The sequence below is a fragment of the Chelmon rostratus genome, chromosome 5 (assembly GCF_017976325.1).
Source record: "Chelmon rostratus isolate fCheRos1 chromosome 5, fCheRos1.pri, whole genome shotgun sequence".
NCBI lineage: Eukaryota > Metazoa > Chordata > Actinopteri > Chaetodontiformes > Chaetodontidae > Chelmon > Chelmon rostratus.
In genome coordinates, this window is record NC_055662.1 from 11,839,145 (window position 1) to 11,852,914 (window position 13,770).

The window sequence follows — 13,770 nt, forward strand, 5'->3', positions numbered from 1 at the left end:
TTATATGGAAGGGCAAAATTCCCAGAATAAAGTTGAAAATCCTTCAGGGAACATCTCAGGAAGGGGGAATGAAGCTCCCTAACTTTGAAACCTATTACTGGGCAGCACAGTGTCGAGCGGTCTGGGTATGGAATGCAAATTTGCAACATCCCCCTTCTTGGGTACAGATGGAACAGCAGGATATCAATTCTCTAAATCTTTCATCGATTTCATATGTTCCTTCACTCAAACAACTTTGTACACTAACAACAAACCCATTTATAAAACACACCTACAAAATATGGTCTGATTTACGTAAAAAGACTCAAAGTAATCAACCCTTATATAACCTTACTCCCTTTCATGTAAATCCGTTTCTACCAAATGTCCTAAGAGATGGCATCACCCAAGTGTGGTTCACAAAGGGAATTAAGACATTTGGGGACCTATACAAAAATGGTATCCTAGAGTCATTTGAAAATCTCACAGCCAAATACAGTCTTAATAAAAAGCACTTTTTAAAATTTTTGCAAATCAAGCATTATATCCGAACGGAACAGGGGGGCAGACTTCTACCAGTTAAAAAACAACCCTTGGATGATACATTGAACAGCAAAAAGGAGCTCAAGGGGTTTAACAATCTGCTCATAAAAGAGGGGCTCAAGGTTAGGGAAAAATGGGAGGCTGACTTGTCTTACAACTTTAATGATGTTGATTGGACTGAGTTGTGTGAAAAAACCCAGCGCTTTTCCTATAATAGTAAACATATACTAACCCAATATAATCTACTACATAGAGTTTATTACACCCCCAAAAGACTACACAAGATAAAACAGACAATCTCTCAATACTGTCCAAGATGCAAATCTGAAGTTGGCTCTCTTCTTCATATGTTCTGGTCCTGTTCACAATTATTCAACTATTGGGAAACAATACTTAGAACCATATCTAAGATAACCAAAATAATTATTCCATCTGAACCAAGGTTAATTTTATTAGGGGACACATCGATTTTGCCTGTAACGGGCAACAAAACTAGATTCATAAGAATAGCTTTAACAACAGCTAATAAATGCATAGCTCTTAATTGGAAGAATGAGCTTCCGCCCCCACCCTCACTCTGGCTTAGCGAACTGACCTCTTGCATCCCCAATGAAAAAATAATGTACAATTTAAAACAAAGACCAGATAAATTTAAAGGAGTATGGGGTGGTCTACTAGATCATTTAAACACAGCAGACTTAGCTGATTGAAAGGTCATTATTACTTGCTATTACTACTTGTTATTACTACTATTTTTATTTTTATTATTTATTTTATTTAATCTTATTTAATTTAATTTAAATTTAATTTTTGGTTTGTGTTTTTTTTTTTTTTTTTTTTTTTTGTACCTATTCTGTCTTGATCCAATTGTATTATGACTTGTATTTACTGTAAGTACATTTCTTGATTTACATTATACCAGTAATGGGAAACGGGGAGAGGGAATGGGAGGGGGGTTTGGGTCGGGGGAAAATACTATGTTCACAACAATTTACTTGTACAATTGTCTTGAACTTGTTTGAAAAATTCAATAAACAGAATGTTTAAAAAAAAAAAAACTGACAGCAAGCGTCCATGTGATGAGTTGGGAGTGAGAATGTGTTGCTCAATGAGAAAAGCAGGAGAAGAAAGAGCACAAGCATGCAAAGTAGCATGATGACCTGGCTGCATCAGCTGCATGACTGCTCTGGCGGTCACTCCCGGTTTTCTTGTACCTTTGTGCTATTTCGTAGGCTCTTGCCAAGGTTGCAAGGCTGCTGCTGCTTCTCCTGTAGCTTTTGCACCGGCAGGACATTGGTGAAAATGGTTCCAGTTGAAGATGGTCATTGGAAAACATTATTTTATTTATATATATATAAATATAGTTTGCAGGGTGTACGTGACTTCAGTGCCAATGGCTGCTGCATGCACTGAGCTTGACCTCTCTGACCTGTGGTTAGGGTTACACAGCTCATCATCACTACTGTCCATGCAGTCATCAACACACACTGTGTGTGATGAACAGGTGCGCACCAGGCCCACCACAGGCTGTTCTGGCTGTATTCACACAGTTCAGGCATAGTACGCCTTTGCTGCTGTATTCCACAGGGAGAAATGGAGTTAGGAACCCCCGGCTTGCACTCCATAACTACATTTCACAGGCTGGAGAATTCATGGTGAATGGAAACAGTGTGCTGGGGAACGATACTTAGGTTGCAGCAACTGGGGTAAAGCACTTTGAGTGGTTGGTTAGACAAGAAAATCGCTCTAGAAATGAAATCTATTCACCATTTAGTCATTTTTTACTGGAGTCAAACGGTTAACTAGCAAGCTATACCATAAGGTGAAGCTGTAACTTGGGTGGCTGCCAAATTTCTGTAGAAGTCACAGGTTAGTTGATGAAGAGCCATAAACTCACCATCTGCTACTTTTTGCTATATGTGCTGGTGTTATGAAGGGGTCAGCAGGTACTGAGGGCAGTGGGGTGAGTGGCAGCGCTACATCGACTGGTGTGGCTGCTTCACATGTAGCTAATGCTAGTGATGTTTAGCGGCCAGGTCCTGCTGAGCAGTGGTGTGATAAAAGTGAAGGAAGAACTCCGCTGATGCAAGCTCGAGTTAAAGAGAACTAGATTAACAAGCAGTATCAGACCATCTGCTGGAGTTTCGTCTTACTCCACCCAGATAAGAAAGATGTTCTTATCTCAAAGACCAGATTATGCTCTGGACGTTGTCCCACTGAGGAATGTTCTCCTTTGCGGAAATCTATGTCTACATCTATAGAAGATTTACATCCTAATAGCCCCTCAAACATTAGCACCTCCCGTTTATCTTTTCCTGATCTGACCATACATGGCCCTGCATGGCCTCACATACCACAACTAAGAGTGGTCTACATTCCAAATAACATTCCAAATCAGTTTAACCCTGATCATGCTTAATCTGACATATATTTGATATTTGATTGATCTGATCATATACCGCACTAGCTCTATGCTAGCCATAAACGGATGGCTACCACTTCTGCTGTCAGTGTGAAATCTTCTGTTTTGCTAACTGAATCCATATTATCCCGAACAGTGTCACATCTGGCAAAAATGGCTGGCGCTAACATTTGCATTTGCTCCCTTGACATGACTCATAGACTCAGCAGCAACATCATTCCCGAAAGCTTTCAAGCTTTCTCCTTCCGTCCACTGCAAATGTTTTTTTTTCTCATGTTGAAGGGTGTATCTTCCATCTCTTTCTCTCGAATTAATCCCATTCGAACCCCTAGTGGTATTTCACCAAATCCATATATTTGGCTCGTAGATGGTAACTAGCTTTTAAGAATCCATACCCACTCTGCCGTGAAGAATGGGAGGGAGAAATTTTATTTCCCTTCTGTGGCAGTGAACACAATGCAAAGCCTTTAAATATTTTCATGGTGCAACCTGAGTTAAGACTATGTCGCATACACAGGTTACCCACAAGGCCACATTTTGACAATGTGCAGTAAGATAGTTTACTTTCCTTTGCATTTTCATCTAGACCGATCATTTCTAGATTTATCCTTATATAAATATAGAAAATGATGAACCATCAATTCACTGATATGAGAATTATAATTAACAGGGTTTTTCTACAGGGCTGACAGCATCAGATGAAGTGTATGCCAGTGTGTCATCTGCACAGCAATGGAAACAGATGTCAAATGTGTTAATGTTAGAAAGGTAATGGCTGCATACAGAGGCATAAAATATAATAGTAACAGCCACACTTGGAACTCTGTCAGGCTATAGTGCTTTGAGGTAAATGCTAACATGCTTACAATGACTATACTAACATGCTGATCTTTAGCAGCTGTAACCATGATCACATTGTGGTTGGAATGATGTTAGCATGTTACCATGCTAACATCATCTTATCAAATCTAAACGAAGTACAGCTGAGGCTGATGGGAATGTCATGACTTTTACAGATATTTGGTCATAAACCAAAGTATAGGACAATTTTGGAAATTTAGGAAATTTTGACCTGATGATGGGTTAAAAGTTAAGGGATCGTCAAAATTATTACAATCCATCCTGAGGGGAACATGAATATGTGTGCCCAATTTAATGGGAATTCATTTAATAGTTGCTTCACTGAAAAACACAAAATGTCAACACCATGGTGGCACCAGAAGAAAAGTCAGGGGATCACCACTTAGGATTCATTCTCTTCGGAGTGTGAACATCTGTAGAAAATTTCAGAACAATCCTTTCAGTACTTGTTGAGATCTTTAATTCTGGACGAAACTGATGGACCAAGCAACTGACTGACAGAACAACATCTTTAGAGCGATGCCACATGGCTTGAAATAGGAATGATTCCCTATGACTGGGGTCAGTTCAGTCAGGCCTAAGCAGGTCAGGAAGCACCATTCTTAATTATCTTGCCAAGTTATTCCACCAATATCTGGTCACAGTGGATTCAAATACATATATAAGTCCAGGGCTGAATTTCTTTCCCAGTACAATCCTGATTTCATTTAAGGGTTGTTTAGCATGTTTTTAATCACACATCAATCCCCTGTTCACATTGGTCAAAGGGACTGTATACAATCAAACTGTTGGCTGTAAACAGTTATTTTAACATATGACACATTCATTAAGCAGACAGGTTCTTTAAAGGCTGTTAAATAGTCTCAATGGATCCACCAAGAAGCAGAAACATGATGGAAAAATACCTAATTAAAAGTTGCCATAGAAACAAAAGACAGAACTTGTCCTAAACATGACTAATGAATGTAGATACAATGTTGGAAAAAGCTAAGATGCAGTGGCAAGAAAATACATACTTGTACCTGTAGGATGGCATGCACGAGTCTGCATATTCACTACACACTCACAGATATGCCTGCCCTCATGCTGTGATAATGCTAGCAGTTTATGTAAATATACAGCAAATACAGTCTCATCCTCACTCAGGGGATGAATGCACCACTGTATAGTTTTTTCTATATCTGCTTTTGGTTCAACAGGCTGATGGAACGTCGTGAAAATGACTTCAGTGAAATCTAAGAGATGTGAATTATACTAGTTCTGGATTACGTGTGTTGAGGAAATCATTGGCACTCTTGTTCATGCAGGCATGAAATATAGTCATGCAAACAAAGGGTCTCCTATAGCACACACACACACACATGTGCATGCACACACGTGTATATGCACCCATGTGTGTATGTATCCTTCAGTGGTAATAAAAATGGGAAGATGTACAAAGATGCATAAACATGAAGATATATAAAAAGAGTCCAACGTAATTTTAACCAGGGCATCTTAACTCTGGGCAATGTGCGATGTAACGGGGCTAAGCAGGGGCTTTGCACAGTGATCCACATGGTGTGTGGCTTTATGAGAGGGCAGATGGTACCACTCAAGCAGGAAGTGATTGACATAATGACATGGCCGACCGTGGAATGTGGGTGTATGTGTGCGAGCGTGTGTGTGCCTGTGTGTCTAAAGATACATCCTTAAAGTGGATTCAGAGAAATCGCTCCTTTTTTTTCAGTAAACCCTGTTATTTTTGTGCGTACGTGCGTGTGCGCGTGCACTCTATTTTGTCTGCATGTCGACACATCAAGTGTTGCAAGGCAAAGGTCAATCTCATCTCACAGAACATGCATGAACAACCACACACACTTTGAACTTTACCAGGTTATATCTCACCGTACAGCCAAACAACCAGAGCACTTCATTTTGTTGTGCTAGCGGGCTTCCTATCTAACTACCTAATTCTCTGTGCGTCATCTGCAAGATAACAGAGAAGACACAAGGAGGACTACTCCACTTTCAGCCTGTTATGATAAATGGAGGTAATTATTTTCTTCTATTCTGGGGAGAACCTTAAGAACTGTTGGGGGGGGGGGACTCACATGCACATGCAGAGAAGCGGGGCTGTAATGTCTGGTGTCACGTTGTTTGTTATCACTCGGGTAGCAAAGTGGGGTAGACACAGGGATGGAGAGTTGAGCAGAATTTTCATTCTGGGTGATAACGTCAAGAGGGAATCTGGGTGATCTAAAGGGGTTCTACAACCAAAAGTTCATGTGGTTGATCCCTGAAATTGGCCAAGCGTGTCAATCAGCAGCTGCATGTGTCCTGTCGCGATCTGGTATCATGCCAAAGTTCATAATATGCCCACCAGTCCACGCTGGTCCACTGTGTCTGTGTCATGTTTTGCATTGCCTAGGTGTGAAAACACCTTCTCAGTCCGGGGTGAAGTTAGCAATCACAAATATGCAACATCTGGTTACACTTTCAAAATAAAGCTTGTTTAGAAACATTTCAGGTGACTGTCGCAGTTTGGTTAAGTTTTGGCACCAGAACAACTTGGTTAGCTTTAGGAAAAGATCATGATTTGGCTGAAAATAACCACGTCCTTTTAGATGGACTTTTTTGCCGTTTAAACTACATTTGTCCTTTGCTACTCATCATTGCCCCCTGCTGTTACTGCACCATCATACATGTGTCAGTTACACGCTTTGGCCTGAGACTGGGCTGCCTAATTGCCCTTGAGCATGTTACACAATCCCTTAGTAAGTGCGTTTCCGTGCTCTTTTTATGTGCACTTTGAGTTTAACCTTAAAAAACCCTGGAAACTCAAAAAAGTTCAAATGGGGCACAAAAGGTTTTTACACTTGGCTAAAAAACGGAAAATGTTGGTGCATTGATAAAAATGGAATGTGACAATGGAAACAGATTTAGCAAATAAACCATGTATATGGTGTATACAAAACAAGTGACTGGATTGTGAAACAAACAAAAATGGCATATTGTGTCACATTTTCTAGTATACGTGGTTTTTCGTTGTTCAAAGTTTGACTGCTGTTAGATGACTGTTTGAAATGAAAGTTTGGATGGGAAAGAACAGTCACGCACATTTTTCTATTCAGTCCAAATGTGCATTACATTTGGAAGGAAACTTGACCATCATGAACCATTCTGGAAAATAACATTAGTTTGAAGCCCAAGACAAAAATTGAGAGGGTGATACTTGCTTTGCACGCAGTGTGAGATTACAATCATCAGTCTGTTACATTTATAATTGACTGTTGATCTCAGTTAAAGGTCATTACTAATAAAACAGAGATCAGTATTTCCAATTAATCATGAGGGAGAAACTATTTCATTAAATACCATCAGTGTGTTTTTTTTTTGTTTTTTTTTACATTTTCATTGTCAGGCTTGACCAGATGATTCAAATACAGTTTAGTTATTTCTCTGATACTGGAGATGGCTGCTCATCATGCACATCAGAGTAAATGTATTGAAAGAGGGCTTTGAAATAGCAGCTCACTCAGGTTGTAATTGGAAAGTAAAAAACAGAAGAAGCGCCTACATAATATGCCATGATAGTGACATAACATAGCACACGATATCTGGGAGTTTTTGTCTTTTAAATGAGTTTGGAAAGTTTAAAAAGATGCAACAAAGAAGATCTTTCTGGACGTAACCTCCTGTATTTAATGGCTTGTAACAATGACATCTGCTGCAGCTACGGATACAGTCACCTCTATTAACACAGCAGCTTTTCAAAAATAGCTCAGCACGGGTCAGCACCTCTTCCAACAAGCAACAAGTCAGACGAGAAACAAAATCACATTGGCAAACAGTGAATGTAAAAACGAGATACAAAAAGAAATGTGTATGGGTTTTAAGGAGACCGGGCTGTCGTGCAGTACGAGGAGAATGAACGGCATGCTGCAGGTAGAGTGACTCTCTGTTCTGTCTCAGAGATAAGAGCTGAGCTCATTAAGTGCTTGGCTGAAAAGTCAGCCTGAAACAGGAACAACACAAACACAGACTGGTCAGATCAGGCGTGTCAGATGTCGCACTGAGCTCTGAAATAAATGATATAGCACATTAACCTGTAGCCCCTGTTTGAAGAGGACCAACATGAGCTCACATCCTACCAAAAATCCACTACTATATGATCGCAGCTCTGGGAAAACACAACACTGTAGCAGATTGTGTTTCCTCTGGACTATGATTTGATTTCAGAGCTTCTGAGTCTTCTTTCAACTGAAGCTTCATCACTCACCAGAGTGTGCCAGAGTGCCACAGTGTGTGTTTCATTTAGCCTATAAGTTTGAGTCATTTTCCATTTCCCTTTCTCCCTTCGTTCCATTGCCATTACACTTGATTTGCTTCTAATGTGTTCATGAAGCGCCTATTATTTGTGTTTGTAGTTTGACTTTTGTCTGCACTTGGTCTTTGGAAGAAGGATTTTAATCTCTTGCATAGATGAAGGCTAAATAAAAACATAGACTAAAATCTCTAAAAAGGACTGGCGGTTCATTTTGTGCTCTTCCTCTCTGCATTGTCTGTTCAAGGTCTTCTGATGCTCATTTGCCTGCGTGTTGGCTGCGTGCTGAGCAACAGGAATCCTGGATTTGCCACATATCAGGAATGCCAAGGATTTTTTTTGTTTGTTTTCGGGGGGATTTTTTGATGCCTTTGTATTGCAAGAGGGGTATTTGGTGCAATATTTTAGTTGCATCTTTAGTCAAAACTTCTGATCTCCAGCCTATTTAATTTCATTACAGATCAGTGCCCAAATCTTTATCCCCAAATACGACTTTGCTGCAAGTTCACCAGGATCACACTCAAAAGTATTGCTGCAGTGACAGTCCTTACCTATCCCCTGCAGCCATCTGAAGGCCCACGGAAGGGGAGTGTGTGTGAGGAGAGTCGGCTGTTGCATGCTGAGTGATGACGATAACCGACATAACTAAACCCACCCACAGTTCATTTAAATGCCCGCGCACGGCTCTCTCCCGGCTCGTCCCTGTGTCTCGTTGCTCTGTATTTATAAGGCGCCCTGGTGCGCGGAAAGGCACAAGCGTGCCTCGTCTCTAGAGAGGCAGAGCGCGTCGCTGCGACTTTGGAGACGGTTTTTTTTGGGGGGGGGATGAAAGACCTGTGCAGCCGCTGCTGAGGAAGAGACGCAGGAGCGCAGGAGTTTTATCCCAAGTTCACTGCAGCTTGCTCTCAGGGGTGAGTTGTTGCTCGTTGTTTTCACGCACTGTGCTGCCTTCATTTTTCCCCTTTATTTCTGTGGGAAATTAGGCTGCGTGTTCCCCCGCCGGATGAGGATGTAGAAGAGCCATCATTGAGAAAGGATGGTGCGTTCCTGAAGTAATGTGCAAACCTGTGGCCACGACAGGATGTATTTTATTTGAAAAATGTCTTTGTCACACAAAGTGTAGGAGCTTGCAGCATTAATGGTGTTGCCGTTATTCTTATTGTAGCCCCAAAAGTGTCGCCAGAACTTGTTGCTTTGGGAAATACCCATTAAATTCAGGCTCGATGGCAACATCTTGTGCATTTTGGCCGATTGCACTGAGGAGAGCAGTGCAAAATAAACCCAACCTATACATTTGAATTACTTGTTCTTGCATGTTCCTCAAGTTCAACATTGCTTAATGAAATTTGAATGATGTCATTCAGGTTTCTTTGCATTTTGTGCTAAATGTTTGTTTTTTTTTAAGATCGGTCACTGAGTAGCAACACGCAGTTCTGTAGCTGCTTTGTTCGCCGTGTTTGGTCTTGTCTGGAGAACAGAAATCAGAGAGATGGGGAGTTATTGCAACAATAGATTGATCTTTAGCCTTTTTGTTGCCATATGGTGGAGATTTGAAACCCGTCCATCGAATTTGTATTTGTTTCTGTTGCATGCTGAATGAAGACGACCCGACAAACTCGCTGAACCTGCACATAACCAGTATTTCAAGTGGATGTTGTGGAATAATGAGTGGGCAGGGCACAAGATACCTGACATTTGGTCCCTGGGTGGTTTCCCACATTGGTTGATAATCCAGCAATGGTTTTATGGCAGAAGAAATCAAAGGTTTTTAAATGCAAATAACGAGCTCATTGTACAAACAGAAGGGAATAATAATAATAATAATAATAAAAAATAGATACAATAAGATGAAATCCGTATTAGTTGGTAAGAAATAAATCAGGATTTAGCTTCTAATGAATGATTAGCTAACAAGTAGTTTCTGATTAACTTGGATTATGGTTTGATGTACTTGAGGACAGCCTGACAGATTCGTTAATGTAGAAATGTGTAATGATTGTTGATACATGTGAATCTGCATGCACACAGTCATCTTGATGACACATCCATTAGCGAAACGGTATATCACCAATAATTAAACTTTGCTGGCTTAAGCGTTGTAGTTAATGGGCCTAATTATAGCAGTGTTACAGAGAAACACTGCCCCCCCCCATATGAATCTTCATATTCAGAGCACATTTCCATCAATATCCACGTCTGTTATTGGTAGGTTCTCATCTTGGTAGGGTGCAGCTACAAAGAGTGAAGATTAAAGGGCCGCCTTCTTAAGTTATTCCTGTGCCCAAGGACACATCAGTCAATATTTATGAACTTGCGCCACTTCTTCCTAAAGCCACGAACTGAACACCTGACTCCATGAGTGTGGTTTTTGTCAGTGGATGTTGGGCTCAACTGCTCGAAGTATGACACTTTACACTTGTGGCGAGTGCAAGAATATATGAACATTTCCGTCTGACAGAGTCAGCGGTTCATCTATTGAGCTCTGGGGAAGTTTGTTTTTTGTTTTGTTTTGTTTTGTTTTGTTTTTTTACCAACGCGCATTCAAGTGCATTGCCTCTCATACTTCTGGCTGTTTGAAAGAGTTAGGAAATAAACAACTCACTGAACTGTCGCATAGGAGCACAAACAGCGGGGGGAGGATGGAAACGGGCTGCATTCAGAGGCGGAGCGCTGACCTTGGTGCTGAATTGTTCCCGCCGAAAGCCGCGTGCCTGCCCTCCGATACCGACTGCGCAGCTCGCGCACAGCAGCTTCAGCTGTGTGTTTCTGCGTATGGTCGTGTGCGAGCTCGCGCGTGTGCGTGCGTGCGCGCCTGTGTGCGTGCGTTTTTTGTTTTTTTTTGACGTACTGTACATTCCAGGCGGCTCCACCCACGCGGCCAGATGCAACGGCTCAAAGAACAATTATCATGCTTATCGTGGCGTTGAATCAAAGGAAGTAAATCTCATCACTCTGGCAAACGGCGTCTTGGTGTTTGTTTTTGTTCATGAAGTTCAGTCCGAGTGCAGAGACAATGAAGCGCAGGCTGAAATGACATATTTTTCAGGGGAGTGGAGGAATCAGCTTTTAGGTTGCTTATTTTCTCTCTCAAAAGTTGAGTGCAAAGTGCAAGCATGGTTGTACTTGGTGTTAATAAAAGTAGGAGGTTCAGACACTGAAGTGTTGGCATTAAGCTACTGTTCAAAGGAAACATTCCCAGCAACAATCGCACTTTATGCTCTTCTATGTCAGTATAAAGTATTTATGCTCAACATCCTAGGCCGTCATATATTTCTACACAATAATAGTGAAGATAATGATTTCAAAGGTTACTGTCTCTCAGGCAGACAATGCCGTTCAACTTAAACTGGCTGACCATCTCTTGGGAATTGGGAAAACCAGAGGTTTTAGAGTATCAATACTACGTGATGTAAAAAGTCCTACAGTAATAGAAAAAAATAAAATAAAAACATCTCATTAGTCATGTTTAGGACAAGATCTATCTAGAAAAAAAAAAGCCAGAAATATATCCCTCTGAAATGCAGTGGAATAGGAGAATAAAATAGCTTACAGGGGAGGTACCACAAAGTTGTTCTCAGTGGTTGGGTTAATACTTCACCAGTCGGGAAAAGAGGCAGCGGTTCGGTAAGGAAGACCTGGTCACATTGTTGGCCTTCTAGTTTCATGTACTGCGATGCCATTAGAGATACCAGCATGTCTGACCTGTGTGATGATAGATTTTTCATGTCATGCATGTGTAGCTCAACATGATTTAATTATCTGTGTGATATTAACTTCTGAAAACACTGAATGACTCATATACCCTGTCTGATTTATGTTAAATCAACCCGGTGTAAATAGTTCTTGCAGTCAAGGTAATTTCCTCTAAAACTAATAGAATTTGTATTTCCCCTCCTCCCTCTCCTTCTGTTGCTTTTCAGAAACATCCCTGGGGACACACACATACTTACAAGCAAGAGCACACACACACACACACACACTATCACACAACAGACACCATGCAGGAGTCAGAGCCTACAGTGTGCCAGCTGCAGCCCAACATCATCTCAGTGCGCCTTTTCAAGAGGAAGGTTGGTGGTCTGGGCTTTCTGGTGAAGCAGAGGGTGTCCAAGCCGCCTGTCATCGTGTCTGACCTCATCCGTGGCGGCGCAGCAGAGGAGTGCGGCCTGGTACAGGTGGGCGACATTGTCCTGGCTGTCAACAACAAGCCCCTGGTGGACCTGTCCTACGAACGGGCCCTGGAGACACTGAAGAATGTGTCACCCGAGAGCCACGCCGTGCTGATTCTCCGTGGGCCTGAGGGCTTCACCACCCACCTGGAGACCACCCTGTCTGGAGATGGCCGCCAACGCACAGTGAGGGTCACTCGCCCTGCCTTCCCGCCCTCGAAGTCCTACGAGCACTGCTCCCCTCTCAGCCCGTTCAGCCCAGGGCAGCAGCAACAGCAGCAGCAGCAGGTCAACAAGGAGCCCCAGCTCAGGGCCATTGAGAACCTGTCCTCTCCGTCCATCACCCAGTCCCTCCTGCAGAGGGGAGGCGTGCAGGCCCAGGACCCCCTGCTGATGAGGGACGGCGGCCGCGGGGCTCTCCTGTGCAACGGGCTGGAGGAGAACAACGAGCTGCTGAAGGAGATCGAACCAGTGCTGCGCCTCATCAAAAACAGCAAAAGGGAGATCAATGGTGAAGGCCAGAGGAATGCGGGGAGAAGGGACGCTGGGATTCAAGTGGCCTGGTAATTTGCGATGCAATGCTACCTCATTCACCCCTCAGTAAAAGTGTCTTTGTGATTGTTCCCCTCTACAGTGTGTGTTGGAGTGAGAGCCCAGTAGAATTTCAATCAGGATTTAGGTCAAGAGCTTTTCAACAAGGTGGTTATTAGCTGACCCATAGCCTACACCTGGTCCTCTGATTGAAAGAAAGTCTCACTTTGCCTGCCTGTAGTCCCCAAACTGCCTGACCCAGCTGTGCTGCATTAGCCACCACAGGCAGGCTGTCATTCATCTAATATGACTCAGTGTACAGTGCCAGTAATTACTGTCTGCACGCTGGTCTCCATCGCAAACCTCACTTAAGATGACACTGCTCACAACATTTGTCCATTTTGGTTGCTATTCTTCAGTTTCTGGGACAAATGCTTCATTTAGGTTGATGTAAACTTCTTTAAACAAACAACGTGGCTAGCCTTTGGCAGCTTTTCATACTTTAAATGTGACTTCCTGTCTTGGATCAGGATTTAGGTTATTTAGCTGCATCTTTGGCCTCAGATTGGTTTGAAAATTTGCAGGAAATGATTAGCATGTATCAGAATGTCACTGCAATCTGCTTTAATTTGAGGATGTTTTGCAGCAGCTCACATATGAATATTTTATATAGTTGCATTCAATATTATTGATGTCAGTCCCCATATCAGTGGGACATAGTAGACCCCAACTTGCATACTGGAACATGAAGCCTGTCACACACTTGTCATTAGACCATTTTTGAACAGCTTGCAAGAGAACTAAACTTCTTCCAAACAGCCCCTCTTCAGTTTGGAGGTCAGCAGTGCTGCAGCAAGCAAGTGGTTGAGGAGTGTGGAATTGGTGACAATTCTGCTTCATTAATATATGTGCTTGTGAATATGTGCTTAGATTGTTGTTTGTTTTAAGTGTTCACTCTT

General features: G+C 42.1%; 1 protein-coding gene across 2 annotated transcripts in view; it reads left to right on the plus strand.

Moving 5' to 3' along the window:
- The first annotated feature begins 8,872 nt into the window (after positions 1–8,872).
- Positions 8,873–13,770, plus strand: part of nos1 (nitric oxide synthase 1 (neuronal)) — a 39,800-nt gene continuing 34,902 nt past the window's right edge. Inside the window, exons 1-2 of one of the 2 annotated variants that reach the window (XM_041936258.1) lie at positions 8,873–9,022; positions 12,032–12,843. In XM_041936258.1, the coding sequence (XP_041792192.1) occupies positions 12,110–12,843 (734 nt within the window). In that variant the 5' untranslated portion in view covers positions 8,873–9,022; positions 12,032–12,109. The remainder of the gene's footprint in view (positions 9,023–12,031; positions 12,844–13,770) is intronic. The other variant, XM_041936257.1, reaches the window with a different exon arrangement.